A 19,407-nucleotide genomic window follows, 5' to 3' on the forward strand; every position below is an offset into this window, starting at 1 on the left:
TTTTTGCAGAAAATTCCACATTAGAGGATAAAGGTAAATTACCGCCGCACATACCGCACTCTACATGCTCTATGCCGGAAATACGTTTCACGCAAAAAGCTGTACGTAAAGCCCTTCTTTCTCTAAATGTGAATAAGTCATGTGGTCCCGACGGTATTCCCCCCATTGTGTTAAAGATGTGTGCCCCTGAACTGACTCCAGTTTTAACGCGTCTCTTTCGGTGCTCGTACTCTTCAGGCATAGTCCCAAGCTCCTGGAAAACCTCTTTAGTACATCCCATTCCCAAAAAAGGCGATCGCTCAGACCCGTCCAATTATAGACCTATTGCTATCACCTCTCTGCTCTCAAAGGTAATGGAATCAATTATCAATCGCCAGCTTCTTGAGTTTCTAGAGGAGCGCCAGCTGATTAGCGATTGCCAATACGGTTTCCGTAAAGGTCGCTCAGCTGGCGATCTTTTGGCGCTCTTGACTCACAAATGGGCGACTGCTATTGAGAGCAAGGGTGAAGCTTTAGCAGTTAGTCTGGACATAGCGAAAGCCTTTGACCGGGTTTGGCACAAGGCACTCCTAGCAAAGCTACCATCATATGGGATTTCCGAGAAATTGTGTCAGTGGGTCACCAGTTTTCTCACAGAGCGGAGTATCAAAGTCGTTGTCGACGGTTCGTGCTCCGAATCTAAGCCTGTGAATGCTGGGGTCCCACAGGGCTGCGTTCTTTCTCCAACTTTGTTTCTTCTGCATATCAATGACATGCTACTATCTAGTGGCATTCATTGCTATGCAGACGACAGCACTGTTGACGCACAGTATACCGGCCGATGCAATATTTCTCGGGATACCGTTACTGAGCACCGGAACGAACTTGTGTCTCAAATTGAGAACTCTCTTGAGGAGATCTCCAATTGGGGTAAACATAACCTTGTTGAGTTCAACCCAAAAAAGACACAAGTTTGCGCGTTTACCACCAAAAAAACTCCCTTCGTCGTGTCTCCAGTTTTTCAGGGCATTCCCACCAGAGTCTCAGCCAGCATTAGTATACTTGGAGTCGAAATATCGAATGATGTCCAGTTTCGTTGTCATCTGGAAGGAAAAGCTAAGCTAGCCTCCCAAAAACTTGGTGTGCTCTGTAGAGCGGGACAGTATTTCACACCCGGCCAACGCCTACAACTTTACAAGGCTCAAGTCAGGCCGCACATGGAATACTGTTCCCATCTATGGGCCGGAGCACCCAAGTATCAGCTCCTTCCTTTTGACCGAATCCAGCGACGAGCTACTCGATTAGTGGACGACCCTCGTATTACTGATCGGCTGGACTCTTTGGCTCTCCGTAGAGATGTTGCATCTCTCTGCGTATTTTACCGCATCTACCACGGCGAATGCTCTGACGAACTGTTCGGAACAATACCGGCTGCTGAATTTCACCATAGAACTGCTCGCCACAAGTTGAAATATCACCCTCAACATCTGGACACTTGGCGCTCTTCCACCGTGCGATTTAGGAGGAACTTTCTTCCACGCACCACTCCTCTGTGGAATGACCTCCCGAGCTCAGCATTTCCGGACAGATACGACTTAGGGTACTTCAAAAAGAGAGCGTACTCTTCCCTAAAAGGCCGGCAACACACCTGCAACCATACAGGTCTTGTGGGTGATTATGGGCGGCGCCAATCATCGCATTAATCCGGTGACGCGCCAGCTCGTTTGCCCGCTAATACATAAAAAAAAAAAAAAAAAAAAAAAAATATATATTATTTTATTGGAGTCGGAAGTAAGGACTAAAGTATAATGGGTAAATATCCTCGCTATCTAAAGTACGTTCATAGGTAATTAAATTACAAGCTACTCTATCTACCTATAACGCGAACACAAGAATGAATCAAATTGGTTTGACAATGAAGATTGCAATCACACGTTGTATATTATAATACTTTATGAGTACATATCTGATATAAATCATACAATGCTGGAACAAAATACGATTCGTGGAACTTGTCATGTTTACCTTTGCATACTTTAAAACAAAAAGTGTTAAAACATAAGAAAAAATGACGAAATCGATGTTGACAATAAGGGGACATCCTCATTGTGACACACCGTGACGTACGTTTGATACCTCATGTTATACACAGATATTCTACAGTCAGCTTGTAATATTGATTGTTCTGCAAGCTTTTCAGTTGATAGGTACACAATATGTTATGTGCGATTAGGGATCTTCTCGATATAGTTCTGTGGGATCTACCAATTTTAAGTCACTAAAATGCTTTGTTCACAATATTAACACAAACCTGTGTTAAAAAATAACAAAAATAAAAAAGATGCGTATCGATGCAAAACAAAAAAAGTTAATTGCAATTTTTAGAGATGATCTTTTTTTGTCGTTTTTTTATTCTTGAAATAGAATTAATTCGAACTGATGTAAGCTACATTTTATTTCTTTATTTTAGGATTTCCGGGATAAAAACTGAATCATTTCATAGCTTGCGGTGTGAGGAAGAGACAGACAGACAGAGTCACTATCACAGCTTCATATAAAAATGTATTACAAAACAAAACATATAATCAATATTTCTTTATTCAAAACATCCATCATATATGTAATATAGATATTACGTATATCAATATACATATACAGGGTGGAAGGTTAAGATGGGGCATGAAGGGCAGGTACCTTAACCGTTGTAGCTACATGAAAACGTTCTTAGGAGACTGTCCTTAAATTCTTGAGAAATTATAATCTGCATTCACAGATTTTTGAAAAAATGTACGGTCAGCAAGGAAATCGGCAGTTTTCAAAAAAAAATTTTTTGATGCCAATCGATCCAGTTTCTCATGGGGATCAAAACACTCTAAAAGACCAACTGAGGTATGAGTACTAGAAAAGTCAGAAATCGCGAAAAACTATTTCCACACATTCACTAAGAAAATAAGTGATTCAACAAAAGATGCGCTAATAGAAAACTCATAAAATCATTATCTATACTAAATTTGCCCCTTAACCATCTGCAAAATGCAACTCTGCGTGCATAGTCCCCAGATTGCAATGCTTGGACTAATCGCCCATGGCGGTAGCATTTGTAGCCGTATTTCTTCCATGTTTTTAAAACTATCCAGTGCGAACAACCAACTTCGACGGCAACTTGTTTTGAAGAAATTTCGGGATATGCTTCCACAAGTGCTAAAATTGCTATCACCGTATTCTCATTCAATACGCGTGAACGACGCGGACGTGTCAAGCTTTTCTTAAATGAGCCACTTTCTGCTAGATTTTTTATAAGATTCGCAATTACCTTTCGCATCGGTACATGTCGCATTGGGTATTTATTCCTGTACCATTCCAATGCAACTGTTGGGTTTTCATTATTTAAAAATTAAGCCTCTAACAGATCTAAACGTTCCAAATTATTTAAGGACATTTTTAGTGAAGACAGAGTGACTTCTGGTAACTTTTGTTTTCTATGTGTTATTGTTTACATAAGCCATAAAAATGTGACGTGTTCGTTCGATATTCAAATTTAAATAATTTTTCAGCTCGTGCACGAGCTGCCAGCCACTGCACCGCCCGCTCACGCCCCGCGTCGCTGGCATGTTATGCTGCTGTGCCTTTGTCTTTTTACTTGTTCATGAATGAAAGTAGTTTTTCGCGATTTCTGACTTTTCTAGTACTCATACCTCAGTTGGTCTTTTAGAGTGTTTTGATCCCCATGAGAAACTGGATCGATTGGCATCAAAAAAATTGTTTTTTAAAACTGCAGATTTCCTTGCTGACCGTACATTTTTTCAAAAATCTGTGAATGCAGATTATAATTTCTCAAGAATTTAAGGATAGTCTCCTAAGAACGTTTTCATGTAGCTACAACGGTTAAGGTACCTGCCCTTCATGCCCCATCTTAACCTTCCACCCTGTATATAAATTCAGGAATTTTGAAGCAATGAAGATCATTTTTTTTTTGTTACTTCAAATAGAGGAGTATTCAAAATAATTGGTTTATGGAGGTTGAAGAAACGACACCGGTGACATTCCCGAATAGAAACTATGGTATGTATAACTAAATCTTCGATTTTTTTGAGTTTTCAAGTTATACATAATACATACAATACATACTTAGATACTATACGTCAGGTAATATACGTATAATGTATATCATAAGTCAGAATACGTTATAAGTTAGGTAATTGCCCGACTCGCGTAGGCCAGCGAGAGAAGGTCGAAGCGTGTAAAAAAACAACATTGTATTATAAGCTGTCTATCCTTTGGAAACATCGTTGGTACACATATACGTGAAATATGTATAACCATACTGGCATGTAGGTAGCAACTCCCATCCTGTATTGGAACATTCACCGAAATTTAAACATTCATTTGGAAGTAGCTTTAAGCAATTTCCTTTATCTGGAATTTTATAATGTACACCTGGCGCGTCAGTTGCTTTTTTATCTCTCAAATCAACGAAAACTGAACCGTATGTCTGGTAAAATTATCAAGAATTGAGAGACAGGTGGCGTAAAGATAGGCGTCAGGTGCACAAAAGATTTCTTTTGCAGTTTTATTGTGACAGACCCTTTTATAACAATGAACACTACAGAGCTCTGCGGTTTGATGGAAATGTTTTCTAGGGTAGGCTGGCCTGATAAATGATAATAAAGTAGGTATCAGTTATCACACGTAAAATATAAAGCATAAAAAGAGGGAATTTAACTGGTTTGCCAATTTCCACTACTTTATAAAATATTCTATATTATATTTTATTGAATTTCCCTGCCTGGTTATGCCGAAAAATATCATGATAATATTATGGAGGTCTGTAGCCAGTCTTATTTACATAAATATGTAGAATTTTTTTTATTTATTTTTTGGTAATTTTAACAGTATTTATAAATAAAAGGAAGTATTTAACAAAACAAAAGAATGTGTTTCCCAGCATTCAAATATTGCTGTGTAATTTGCATAAAACAATTAAGAAATCGTAACTTGTGTGGCAGACTAAAACTAAACATAATAATGATTCATGATGATTGGTGATGAAAAAAATTAATACGTAAAAAAAAAGTATTGGGATGATATTCCGTTTCCTAGCTTGGCATTAACTACTGCTATGTTACCTGTAGCCTAATTATTAACCTCGTGCATAATTATCATGTGAATTAATCCAAATGACGCGAAAAACTGACACTTAACAAAAACACAAGAACGAATAATTTTGAGCAAAATAGTCACTTCCAAAACTGATCACTTCTTTAACACGCACAACTTCTTAATCTACAAAGGTAGGAATGTTATGTTTTTGTTATCACAAATGTACAAGAATGAGTAATCGCGCCAAATAAACTGTCAAAGCGATTTTGTAAAACCCTTCCGTTCTCTGCGCTCGGTGCGCGTCGTCTGACGTCGGCCGAGAGCCCCGATAGCGACAGCTGTGTTGAACCGTGGAGTGCTCCGAGGTTGTGACGCGAGGAGACGAGATAGCTTCGAGGAATACGCATGTGCCGTAGCACTGTTCCAAATCGTCATAATTGTGATGTCACAAAATGTCAGCTTAACTTAATATTATATATAAGGTTATATAGACCGGACTCTCAGTGGAGTTTCGTTTGCAAAAATACCGGACCTAAATCTGACTTCTGATATATATTGTATAGATCCCAGACATCCTATAGACAGATGTTGCCAACCAGTTTTGTGGTCCCCCTCTCCCCACAACGGTAATTAAATATGGCATACAAAGAAAAAAATAAAAATTTCCAAAACATGCCGCGTGGGGTATCAAATGAAAGAGCTTATTGAGTTGATCACGAATATATAGCATACTATAACATTTCTTCCACTTTCTCTAAGATTTTTTAGAAAATTTACGAAAATGGTCCATTTTTGAGTTAACTTTAAACCACTATAGATTGAAAACTCATGAATATATTTTTTAAATTATTATTTTAAATAATTAACAATAGTCCATTGTTTACGATTCAATAGTTCGTACAGTGAAATAGTTGCATGGGGGAGTGGGGGGAGCATTCAAAGATGGCGAGTATATTTTCAAGTTTAGAAGAGGCTGATGAAGTTAAGAGGCTGATTCAAGAATGTTCTGCCATATTTTTCATTCTGTCAAACACAACGACAGTGCAGAGATAATTATTCCAAGCCCTGACACCGATATTTTTGTATTAGGCCTTTATTTCTGGCATAAACTTGAAAATATACTCGCCATCTTTGAATGCTCCCCCCACTCCCCCATGCAACTATTTCACTGTACGAACTATTGAATCGTAAACAATGGACTATTGTTAATTATTTAAAATAATAATTTAAAAAATATATTCATGAGTTTTCAGTCTATAGTGGTTTAAAGTTAACTCAAAAATGGACCATTTTCGTAAATTTTCTAAAAAATCTTAGAGAAAGTGTAAGAAATGTTATAGTATGCTATATATTCGTGATCTACTCAATAAGCTCTTTCATTTGATACCCCACGCGGCATGTTTTGGAAATGTTTATTTTTTTCTTTGTATGCCATATTTAATTACCGGGGTGCGGGGAAGGGGACCACAAAACTGGTTGGCAACATCTGTTTATAGGATGTCTGGGATCTATACAATATATATCAGAAGTCAGATTTAGGTCCGCTATTTATGCAAACGAACATCTCCTTGGAGCCTGCTCTAATACCCACGTTATACCCATAGGCCATACATAAATAATATGTAAATATAACTTTATTGCTAATGTGAGTGAGTCATTATATACCTACGATGTTTTGTTTTCGAAATGATATAAATGTGGTGCTCATGCCGTGGTTCGAACGATTTGATATAGATGTTACCGGAAATGTATGTAATCCGTCATTGTATACAATTCCTAGGAAATGTATATAATTCCTAAAATCGCACGGAAATGTGTGAAATAAATTATTTTATACACATTTCCTAGGAAATCTATACATTTCCTAAATAGCTATCGGAAATGTAAAACATTTAAGATATTGATATGTCTCAGGCAAATTGTATATAATCTGGCCGTTTACAAACGGTCGGCATTTTGTAGTAACTATGCCGATAATTCGTAATCAGAAATTTTTGGTTTGGATAAGGGGATGGGTTAGGTTAGGTTCGTGTTTTTTAAAACTACACAGAAATAGGAGCCCCACGAAGTGGGGCTCCGTCGGCTCGCGACCGTCTTTTTGTATAATTTTGGAAAAAGACGAATTTTCGGCATATTAAAACAGCTAAAAATGTAATACGGCGGATTATACAATCCGACTGCGCCAAATATTCGCGGGGACAGCGGGACGAGGGGACTGATTACTTGCCAAATGAAAATTTGATTTTATAAGAATAAATATAAGTTGATTTTGTGATATTTACGTTTAAAGTAAATAGTTGATTTTTTAAATGTTAATTAGTAAGATAATAATATGAACATAACATTCACGGTATGACTGTATCAATATGAGCTATAATAAAAAAAAATAACAACGTGTTTTATTACAGAAAGCATTTACTTTACACATTTCCTAATACGATATTGGAATTCTATACAATTCCTAGGAAGATTATACATTTCCTAGGATATGCATGCATTAAATAGTTTTTTAAACAATATTTTATACATTTCCTAAATGGTATCGGAATTGTACACATTTTCTAGGAATTGTATACAATTCCTAGATTTCATACATTTCCGGTAACATAGATAAAACGGATTATTCATTATTCTAAGTTAAAGAAGATAATATGGAATAGGTATATCGCTTCTTAGCTAAGCTTCTTAGCGATAAGGCCGCCTATTTGTACCGCTCTATATTACTTTGTTTGTATTTTTTGTATATTTTTTTTTGTTTGTGTGTGCAATAAAGTGTTTATTATTATGTTTCTCAGTTCCATAATACTCGGGTACCACCAGAAGGACGGTACCCGGATCTTTGGAAGGCTTACGTGGGGACACGGATCCAACACGCAGAGGCTCTTTTGAGAATTTTAACGTGTTGTGGGACAAAAGGCAGCCGCAGCCTGCCCATTATTATTATTAAAAATCATAATTCTTTACAAAGACAGAACCGACTCCTTGGTACAGTGTTTGACGCGTGAGCGTAGCACCGAGGGGTCCTGGGTTCGATTCCCGGTGGGGACGAAAAAAAAAATGTCTCGGCCTGGTAGAACACAGAAGGCTGACCACCTACTTGTCCCTAAAGAAAATCGATCAGTGAAACAGATGTATAATGCATCTACCCCTTACACCACTAGGGGACATGGGACTTCACTATACATAGACAGAACATACCTAGCACCTACTCTGTACACAGAAGCAAACAGCATGGTATTATTTTTCCCTATAGTAGCGTTAGTTTTGACATCGCGCGCGGGGGTAAAGACGTGTTTGGAATTAAGATTGACGAATAGAGTTGCTCAATTTCTTATCTATCTAATAAAATGTTTCCTACTAATAATAGTAAAATCTGAAAGTTTATAGATATGGATCATGGATGTAAAGATGAATGTTTATCACGCAACTACTGAACTGAAGGTATTTTATATTCTAAAAATATGTAAAAGCGATGAATAAGAATAGAATAAAGTTTAGTATAGCATAAAAATAGAATAAAGTTTAGTATAGCAGCGTCTATAATCTATATGCAACAATTCTTATATGAATGAATGATTGAATAAAATTAATATTAATTACAAATGAGCTCAGGCAAATATCTCGCCTCGGCTTCGACGACTTTCTCATCAATCAACGAGCAATGAATAGAATTCTAAACCAGAATATTAAAGCAGCATTTCAATATCAGCGTGTTGTCTTTAAAATATGCAACGAATTATTTGTTGAATATTAATTTTATTATCATACTAGCTTTCCGCCCGCGGCTTCTCCCGTGTTTTCAAAGAAAAACCCGCATAGTTCCCGTTCCCGTGGGATTTCCGGGATAAAACCTATCCTATGTGTTAATCCAAGTTACCCTCTATATGTGTGCTAAATTTCATTGTAATCGTTTCAGTAGTATTTGCGTGAAAGAGTAACAAACATCCATACTTACAAACTTTCGCCTTTATAATAGTAACTAGGTAGTAGGATTATGTACGAACGACGGTCGGCGTAGTATTAAACACTATTACAACAGCACTTTTAGAAGCTATAGATTAGTTTGCCTATAAAATTGTAAAGCAACACAATCTTATTTGTAAGATACTTTCTCATATTTCATATTTGGTATTTATTTGTTTAATTTTTATCGTACTTAGCTTTTGTAATTGTTTATAATTTATATGCAGTGACAGGCTTTTGGTGTTGATCTGTTTTATTTTTGGCTCTTACAAAAAGAAAAAAATCTAATATCGTCGTAATAAAATAATCGTAAAACTGATATGTATATTAAAAATATAGGTACATAGTACGTATTTGTAAGTAAAGGACTTCAACGCGCTTTTCGTTTTAATTATAAATTAATTCCGAGAAGTCTAAGCTAAATTACCTATAACAGTAATTTCAGTAAATGACATAAAATAATAATACAATATTAAGTATATAAAAATTGTAAGTACATAGTAAAATATATATCCAAACAATGTTGGCATGAAATATTTCCTTTCATCTGAATTATTATATATGTAATTATGTATTAGAATTCATTTAAATACATAAAAAGCAACATCAGTTCTTTTCAATAATAGTGGCAAATAAATCTTCAAATAAATTACGACGTGATGTTAAAATGTCGCAGGCAAATTGTATAATTTCGCCGTTTACAAATGCTCTGCATTTTGTAATATGCTGAGGCTTAGATTAAGGATTGGTCTCCGCGCGCGCGCCACGACTAGATACCGCCCCACCTAAAAACAATAGCTCTGTGAGTGCGGCAACTCATTTCTGTAGTGTGTGTTAGGCAATTTGTAAGGACGCTAGTGTGTGTGAAGAATTGTGCTGCCAGCTACATAAATTTTACCTCATAAATGGGAAATCGGCCATCTTGGAAAGAAGTTTGAAAAAATTTTTTTTTCATCCTGACCTGGCCGGGAATCGAATCCATGAACATGCGACTCAAATCCACTTGCGACGCTACTATACTTACTATAGTCACAAAGGTTGTTTAAAAGTAAAAAAGCGGAAATAAAAAAAATAACATATTATATGAGTCCGTTAAACATGGTTAAACAGAAATAAGTTATTGTTATTATACTTTTTATATATGTGTTATTAATAGTATTGAAAAAAAAAGTTCAAATTATTGCTAAAAGATTTCCTCAACCACGTGTATTTTTTTGGATATGCAGTACGGCAACACTGAATGGCGTCGTATAGGTCGTATAGGTATAAACCAGAATCTGATGGCAATTAGGGAAATCAAAATTTTGAGTGTGCAACCCTGGGGAAAATGGACTGAATGATCTTGATACTGCTTATTTTTTATTTTGTCCTCAAATTCATTAGTCACATTACATAAGTGGACAATACTGTACTTAATAATGAGATATCCACTTAATATTATGTAGGTTCATATAACATACTTACATGTATAATATATAATTATACATATTACTTTTATACAGGTAATACATATTATTATTTACACATACCTATATTTGTATATTCATTACCAGTATGCCATGTGAAAATATCGATATAATGATAACTAGCGACCCGCCCCGGCTTCGCACGGGTGCAATGCTGATACTAAATACACTACAGAAAAACTGTGAACGTTGTACATAATTATATAAAAACATAGCGGCCCGCTCCGGCTTCGCACGGGTATAAAATATATAGCCGGGCGGCCGGCCGGTACCGCCGCAAACGCTACGTCCCGCAATTTTTAAATCTGTAATATCTTCGAAAATATTCACTTAAATCATACGGTGTTAAGGGCCATATAGATCTATATTAAATGAACAATGTATTCAAGGTATTTAGAATTAATGCTGTATTGGTTAAAATCGCATCGAAAATTAGCCATTATTTGTCGTAAAAAGTAATGACAAAAAAAAGTTATTGTGGGTTATCCATAAGAGATAGACATATACCATCGCGGACTTTTCTGTAGACCTTTTCAATGTGTATAATACTTAGTACATTATTTTGATAAAACTCGTAGGGTACAGCCTGCGTTTGCAATGTAAGCGGAAAAAATGTTATTTTTTACGACATCACATTAGAAACCTCAAAAATAACAGTACTTCTCCACTATTTAATGGATGTTATTATACATATAAACCTTCCTCTTGAATCACTCTATCTATTAAAAAAAACCGCATCAAAATCCGTTGCGTAGTTTCAAAGATTTAAGCGTACAAAGGGACATAGGGACATAGGGACAGGGAAAGCGACTTTGTTTTATACTATGTAGTGATGATGTAGATCAAATCTGCTTATAATTTTTTATAAAATAAAATAAAAATAAAATAAAACTATGTTTATTTTCGTAAGTATTAACAGATACACACATTATAAAATTGACTTGGACAGCTTGGACTTGACGAATAGCCGTATTGGAAACTCCTGTAATAAGTTTTCATAAAATTATATTCTAATCAACAAACAATATTATAGTTACCTACATATAATATTTTTTTTAATTTTAAGTATCAAAACGGGTAAGTCCAATTTACCAATAAAATCTTCAAAATTGAAAATTGTGATGTGTTTGACCCTTATTCATCGAATGTTTTTCTATACACATTATAAACAACACCTCTTGCTTGTGATCGCAGGGGCTTTTTCGACATTTTCGAAGATTTTTTAGACAAAATCCTAAAAATTATTCATCAACTGCAAAAAAGACAAATAATTTGACAACCAATTTGATAGTTGTCAAATAAGTAGCCACATGAAAATCTTTTATTTCTTAAATATATATATACCTATATTTTCGTAGACAAAATTTTCAAAGTAAAGGAGAAATTTCGAATAATACGATACTTAGTACCATCGTACGTGATCCCAGTGTCTTTCTTATTTTTTGTTGTAATATTTTTAAATAGTTTTATGACGCAAAGAGGCATTTTACTTCAGATTTTGTTCAAAATCTTTATAAACTATCGGTTCGCTCTCTCCACACAATGCTTGTGACACGACTGGCTCGGGACTCGGGTACGCCGAAATCCGAATTCGGCGTACTATAGTTGCCGCATTTTTCAAGTACGCCGCCCGGCGGTATCTAGTCGTAGCGCGCGCGCGGAGACCAATCCTAATCTAAGATGCTGAGGATTTACTTTTTCCAAAATACTACAAAAAGACGGTTGCGACTTGCGAGCCGACGCGACGGAGCCCCACTTAGTGGGGCTCCTATTTCTGTGTAGTTTTAAAAACACAAACCTAATAACCTAACCCACCCCTTATCCAAACGAAAAATTTCTGATTACGAATTCTCGACAAAATGCCGAGCTTATGTAAACGGCGAAATAATACAATTTGCTTGCGACATTATTTTTATATGTAGGTATCTACACAGACTAATAATAATATACTACGTATACAAGTATCTACATAGTGCGTGCGCGTTAATTCGAAGGTCTGGCCGGTCGCGGTGGCCCGTTCACTTCTACTTTCTACCGAAAAATGCGTTGTCGAATTACACCGTGCTATTACAGCATTTGTTATGCTAGACGCGAGAAGAAAGTGAAAAACCAAATATAGGTATTACTGTTTTCCTGTCTTTTATTCATTATTTTACTAGCGGTCCGCCCCGGCTTCGCCCATGGTACATATTTACGTTTTCTCTAGATAAGAACCATCCTCGTACTTCAAGGAATATACATAATAAAAAAAGAATTATCGAAATCGGTTCAGCCGTTCTCAAGTTATGCGCTTACCAACACATTTCGGGATTCATTTTTATATTATAGACTAGCGGCCCGCCCCGGCTTCGCCCGTGGTACATATGAAAAATAGATGTTGGCCGATTCTCAGACTTACCCGATATGCACAGAAAATTTCATGAGAATCGGTCCACCCGTTTCGGAGGAGTATGCAGACTAATGCTAGGCGTCCATTACAGGCGGATTGGGCCGGGCCGCATCGCAACGGGCCGTCTCTAATGGACGCGCTGTTTGCTCCTGCGTCCACCTGTACGGGGCGCGGCGGACCGCCTAGGCGGATTTTATCTAACAGACGCTCGCCGCTCACATCCGCCTGCCTGCGTCCACTAGACGGGTCGGGGCGGGCCGGGCCGCAGCGCACCGCCGGCAGAAATCCGCCTGCGAAGCGATATCCGCCAATGCGTTGCGGCCCGCCCCGGCCCGATCCGTCGCTAATGGACGATGTTTCATACAAAACATAGGCCGGCGTATTTTTGCGTTGCGATGCGGCCCGGCCCGATCCGCCTAGTGGACGCCAGCCATAACATTGTGACACGAGAATTTTATAAGATTTAGGTCTATAATACGATTATGCGCAATGGAACGCTCTTCGGCTCTTTGGCTCGGTACTGTATACTACACGATTTAACATTTAAACGTTTATATTGTACAATACCTACTGATTGTGACCAACTTAATGTACCCAACGATGTCATTCAAATACAACTGTTTATACCTATTTGATCATATTGTAATTCATGTGCTGCAACAATAGCGTGGCAACCAAGTTGGCTGTTGCTTCACTTGTTGAAGTCTCACGAACACTTTCGAAACCTTATTAGAGGCGTTATTAATAGATAAAATATACATATTTAAATTAAAAAAGAGAGAAGTTTTGTTAAGTATGTTAGTTATATTACGTTAAGTTGTTCTTGTAAAAAATACCTAATGTAATGTGATAGGTACATGATGCTTTGTAAATTTTTGCAATCAACAAACACCTTAGTTATTAGGTACGTAGTTAGGTACTATTTTTATTATGTATTAAAGAGTAACGTTTGAAAAAATGCTACCCAATATACCTAGGTAGGTACACTTTTTTAAACTTGCGTTTAGAATTAGTAGGTATTTTTATTCAGATATCTTCGTGATTTAATTCCAAGAATGCCACCTTGAAAAAATGACGTTCATTACATTCAATAATTATATCATCACTTTTAAAAATAGCCTGTTCTGAAAACAGTTTACACATAAATTCGCATATAAGTAGGTACGTATACATGATACAACTTCGGTCAATCATCGTGGGTAGACGTCTTAGATCATTGTAGACGTCGAACACAGTATGGAAATATGTATTGTTTATTGAATTCTCTGTTAACCCAACACACAGTGAAAAATGTGGAATGATAAGCACAATTCGTTCGACATGGAAGTTTTAAATATGTGGAAATATGGAAATGATATTACCAAGCTCTCAGCATCCTGGCTCATCTTTTTCTACGCATGGTTCCTGCGAAGGACTCGCGCCCTGACGGCGCTACTTCAAACCAGGTAAACAAAGCCACCGTACCATGGCACATCAACACAACACGCCACATTCCATCACTGCATCCGTGTTTAACATATGATTCCTCCGGCCGGTCTGACGTCACACGCTTTCTCACACCACAAGGCTGCACTGCATTTAACTAATAATGCCGCGTCTTAACCCTCGGCAGTGACTTATTCAATTAAATTAATAATAATTTTATTCGCTCAATTGGCCGATTTGCTTCACCCTATCAAACCAAAATATGTTTCGCGTGTGAAGAAAATACGATCGTATGACGCAGGTAACGACTTTCGCGCACGAACTGAGTGAAGCACGTCCGCTTCGTGGCACAGCAGCCGCCGCGCGCGCACCACGTAACGGCACAAGCCCCCGCGCCTCCGCCCCCGTTAAACCCAGGCCTCCGAACCTGCTCTGTCTCTCCTCATGAATACCTGCACACGCACTAGCATACGTGTTTTGATTGTCTCCTACAATTATTATCGGTACTATTGTAGTCTACAAAAAAACAACATTTTTAAAGTATGTACCTACCTACTTACAAATAAATGCGATTGTTATTATTAATAATTTAATAATTATTATTTTAATAATTATATTATTTTAATAATTATTATGCAACACGCAACTGATTAAATACAATTTACCAATAATACCTATAAATTTTACGATTAACAATTAAATGAAATATGAATTTCTTATCAACACGTGAAGTCTCACTTATCAATACGTATCAAGACGTATATTTTCATTATGAAAGTTATCAACAAATATTACGAAAGTTTAAGCTAGAAAGACATTCATTTCAAACTGTTCACTATGATCCTTCTCTTTGATATTTGAAATATGTACCTACCTTCAATAGGCCAAGTGCGAGTAGGACTCGCGCACGGCAACGGAAATACATCATATTTTTTCATCATATTTCAGCTTTCTAGCTATCACGGTTTATGAGATACAGCATGGAGACCTGAGATGGAGACAGACAGTGGAGCGGACTGCGGAGGCTTAGTAATAGCACAGATTAATAATAATATACTACGTAGATATACAAGTAATAGGGTCCCGTTTTTCCCTTTATGTACGAACCCCTAAAAAGTAGAGCCATTTAGCAAAATATACGATGTTTTTTATGTATTTACTAAATTACCGCCCGCGGCTACGCCCGCTTTGTCTAAAAACCTAATAAATTAAATACTAAAACCTTCCTCTTGAATCACTCTATCTATTAAAAAAACCGCATCAAAATCCGTTGCGTAGTTTAAAAGATTTAAGCATACAAAGGGACATAGGGAAATAGGGACAGAGAAAGCGACTTGTTTTATACTATATGTAGTGATGATAGCGATGGGGAAGAGTAATTTTTTGTAATACCTAGTTTTTTATTATTCATAATCCAAATCCATACTAAGTAATATTATAAATGCGAAAGTAACTCTGTCTGTTACTCAATCACGCCTTAAGTACTGAACCAATTTGCATGAAATTTGGTATAGAGATATTTTGATACCCGAGAAAGGACATAGGCTACTTTTTACCCCGGGAAATAGGATAGGTTTTATCCCGGAAATCCCACGGGAACGGGAACTATGCGGGTTTTTCTTTGACTGCGCGGGCGAAGCTGCGGGTAATTAATATTTTTTTTAGTAACCCGAACGATTTTTCGAGAATTTTGAGAAATCGTCAGTGTGCTTTTACCGAAGAAGTTCTTCAAAATTAAAATTGTAGAAATTATTTTATGTAAGTAGGTACATTTTAATTACGTCGAAGTGACAGTCCTGCAGCCTGCTCCTGCTAATATTCTACAGGATTAAGGGTGAAAAAAAAAACAAAAAAGTATTTTCGAAATACAAATGCTTTTATTAATGCCACAATCATGGACGTATAAAAAAAGACGGACACCGTATTACGAACAAACAACGTGAAGCCACCATAGTAAGCTAGCGATCGTGTAAAGACAATAAACACGCACACACTCTCACCATAGTAAGCTAGTCGGCCGCCATTACGTCGTGAACTACCGACTGATTAACTGCGTCACTGTTTCACAAAAAATATTTAAAATGCCGTCTTGTGTGGTTAAATGGTGCCGCAACAGTACAATTTTAAATAACAAAACACAAGGGATTACATTCCACAGGGAAGCAAGTTATTTCTTTTATGTTTTAATGACAAAATTATTACGGCAAAATTTATAGAAAAAAAATACAGCCGCCATTTTCATCAGGACAGCTGTTGCCATGGCAACATGGCACACACACATGGATGTTTCGCCGCCATTACTAGGCTTCACTCAATGTATATATGCGATATACCGTCCGTCTTTTTTTATACGTCCATGGCCACAATAACACTTTTTATTGGTTCATTATTTATAAAATAGCACTTGCATGAAGAAATTATCACTAAAACTATTAACATTTAATATATATATATATATATATATATTTTGTGAACAAATCACAAAAACAATGAAACAATATAGTGATATTATGCGTAATTAATAGGCAAACTTATTAACTTGTTTCTATGGCATTAGCAAGTCAATTTATAGTATGTACTACCTACTTATCGTAACATATGAACTACTAGTGGTCCGCCTCGGCTTCGCCCGTAGTACCTACATGTTTAAACTATCCTATATTCTCAAGTTGGATCGCACTGCACATGGTGTGCGAATTTTATTTTAATCGGTTAAGTCGTTTAGCAGTCCATTGAGGACAAACATGAGGACACACGAGATTTATATATATTAAGATTATTAGATGAAATGTCACTAAATACCTTCTCATAACTTTTTTCAATTTAACTTTGTTGTTAATAACATCAATAACTGAGCAAACTTTTTAAACCTGCTTGTCCATATATTATATCAATATTATGTCTTATTATGCCATGTTCACAAATGTCATACACAGAATAATATATTATTCCAATTATAGTAATGAAAAATTGTCAAAATTTGTATAATATTTACTGTACTGTATAATATGAAACCTGTTTTAAAATGTTTCTGGTAGATAATTTTTTATTTATACTTCTAATGCAAGTGCTTAATTTTACACAGTATGTACTTAAAATGTATCTATACATAAAACCTCATTGTTTAGAACTCGCATCACTTGAGGGGTTTTCATCCGTCTTGTTTCTTGGTTCTTTCTCTTGTTTCTTACATTTTTTGAACACAAATGCCATATATACATCTAAAACAAAAAATTTTATTTTTTATGATAATTTAGGTAAATATATTATTTGTATGTGACAAATATAACAGAGACAGTATAATATAATTTAACACTTTGTACTCACTTGCTACTTCCCACTCAGATTTGCTCATTGTACTAAGGCTATAACGTTCATTTGTATTTTTGTGATTCTCCCAAAATACTTTTGCATGTTCATACTCAGATTCACTAGCAATCAAATCCTTGCCTGGTGGTGGCGGATAACTTTCAAAACATTTAATTTTGTATAGTAAATGCTTATATTTTTCCACATGGTCTTTATATACATCTGCTAATCCCGCCTTGTATACTAATTCAAGATCATATTCGCTAGCTAACTTCTGAAATAAATCGAAATAGACTAAAAACTCAGGACAATCCACAACTCCTTCCAAATGAAAATCATATTTTCCACCAAATAATGGATAACCATCCTTTGCATCGAACATCAGTTTGATGCTGTAAATCCTATTTCCGAATTCTCCATTTTCGGATTTTTGAGCACGAGATACTATTTCATTTGCATTTGGTAATGTTCCAAAAAAATATCCACCAGGTTTAAGGCATTCAGTAATATTCATTAGCATACGCCTTGCTTGGCCTAAACTTTCAAAACTATAATGCAAACCAAACTGGCAGCTTACTATATCAAATCGAATGGAAGGATCTACATACTTGTTTCGCAGGCATTCTTTTGTACAATCAGCAGCAATAAACTGTGCAGAAAATGAATTACCTCTCATATCTTTGTATCTTTCTTTGCATTGTTGAACAGAAACTTCAGCAATGTCTGCAAACACAACATGTTCCACACGTGCCTTCTGCCATTTGCCCATATCTCCACCTTTGCCGCAGCATATATCAAGTACTTTTAATGGTCGGCCATAATCTTTTTCTCGAATTTTATCAACATATTCTTGGATAAGGACAGATTTTACCCAATTATTAAAGTTTCTCAAGTAAAATATTGGTGAATTAAATCGTTCCCTCAGACCTTTCTCTTCTAAATGGTTGTAATGCGCAGCAACAATAGAAGTGTGTTCCACTTTTCTTGGTGGCTGATCTTCAGAATCAGCATCTTGCGCCAGACGTCTTTTTAAAGGATTGCCTGTCGAATTACCTTCTCCTTCACCTTTTACATCATCAGTAGCCAAAGTACTCATATTTTAGTCTAATTTTATATACCCTACAATAAACTAACTGAAAAATCAGTCTTAGTGAATACTAAAAAAACAGTAATAGTTATGTCAGTTTAATTTAAACATATTCTTATTTTTATATAATTAATATTTGTCTATTTATAAATACAATATTGCCAAATAAATCGGCATTTCGTACATAAATCCTTTTCTTATGTACAATTTACAAACTAGTAAGGTTAAATTAAAAATAGTAAATTTTTCAATTTGTCAACAATACACGTCAAAAGTGGTCGAAAGTCAAAAATACAGAACACCCAGTAACCCACAGACAATACAAAAGTGGTATTGAATTGGCTATATTTTGTGCTATTTATCTTGAGTAGGATCCTGAGAGATATTATTATTTACTTCTTGCTATTCTATTTGACCTGTGGACGTACCCGTGGACAAATGGAAATAATAATGAATATTGCAATTATATTAAGAATATACACGGAGTATCCAAATAGGATTTTAAGGCTAAAATGAAGCTAAAATGTTTACAAACTCATATAAAAATATAAATAAATAGATCCCAAATAGGTAGAACCACGGTAGAACCAAAGAGTAAATGTTTATTTTTATAATGTTTGATTATTATATAAATAAAATATTGTAATAAATTGATTGCACACAATCAATCGATCATTGTACATATAAAG

The 19,407-nt window shown here is 36.0% G+C and overlaps 2 protein-coding genes across 5 annotated transcripts in view; both read right to left on the bottom strand.

Annotated features, from left to right (window-relative positions):
• Rgl (Ral guanine nucleotide dissociation stimulator-like) overlaps positions 1-14,708 on the bottom strand; it is a 43,570-nt gene extending 28,862 nt beyond the window's left edge. For 2 of the 4 annotated variants that reach the window (XM_090111883.1, XM_090111876.1), the window contains exon 1: positions 14,259-14,708. In XM_090111883.1, the coding sequence (XP_089968009.1) occupies positions 14,259-14,282 (24 nt within the window). In that variant the 5' untranslated portion in view covers positions 14,283-14,708. Of the gene's footprint in view, positions 1-5,105; positions 5,374-14,258 lie in introns of those variants that run through there. The other 2 variants (XM_090111851.1, XM_090111841.1) reach the window with 1 other exon arrangement.
• Positions 14,709-16,687: 1,979 nt separating this feature from the next.
• On the bottom strand, positions 16,688-19,011 carry Rnmt (RNA guanine-7 methyltransferase). The gene is made up of 2 exons (XM_090111771.1): positions 17,650-19,011; positions 16,688-17,543 (listed from the first exon to the last, which is right to left on the bottom strand). The coding sequence occupies exons 1-2, from the start codon at positions 18,725-18,727 to the stop codon at positions 17,440-17,442; spliced, it is 1,182 nt and encodes a 393-aa protein (XP_089967897.1). The 5' UTR covers positions 18,728-19,011; the 3' UTR covers positions 16,688-17,439.
• Between the last annotated feature and the right edge of the window lie 396 nt (positions 19,012-19,407).

This window comes from Colias eurytheme, chromosome 2, assembly GCF_061535395.1.
Source record: "Colias eurytheme isolate Ceu_HAF_F1 chromosome 2, ilColEury1 Martin Lab GWU primary, whole genome shotgun sequence".
Taxonomy (NCBI): domain Eukaryota; kingdom Metazoa; phylum Arthropoda; class Insecta; order Lepidoptera; family Pieridae; genus Colias; species Colias eurytheme.

Excerpts from the sequence above, each read along its gene's own strand:
- Rnmt (XM_090111771.1), bottom strand. The coding sequence starts at position 18,727 with ATGAGTACTTTGGCTACTGATGATGTAAAAGGTGAAGGAGAAGGTAAT. Across the intron at positions 17,544-17,649 it reads ATCTGAGTGGGAAGTAGCAA|ATGTATATATGGCATTTGTG; the intron begins GTGAGTACAAAG and ends TTTTTGTTTTAG.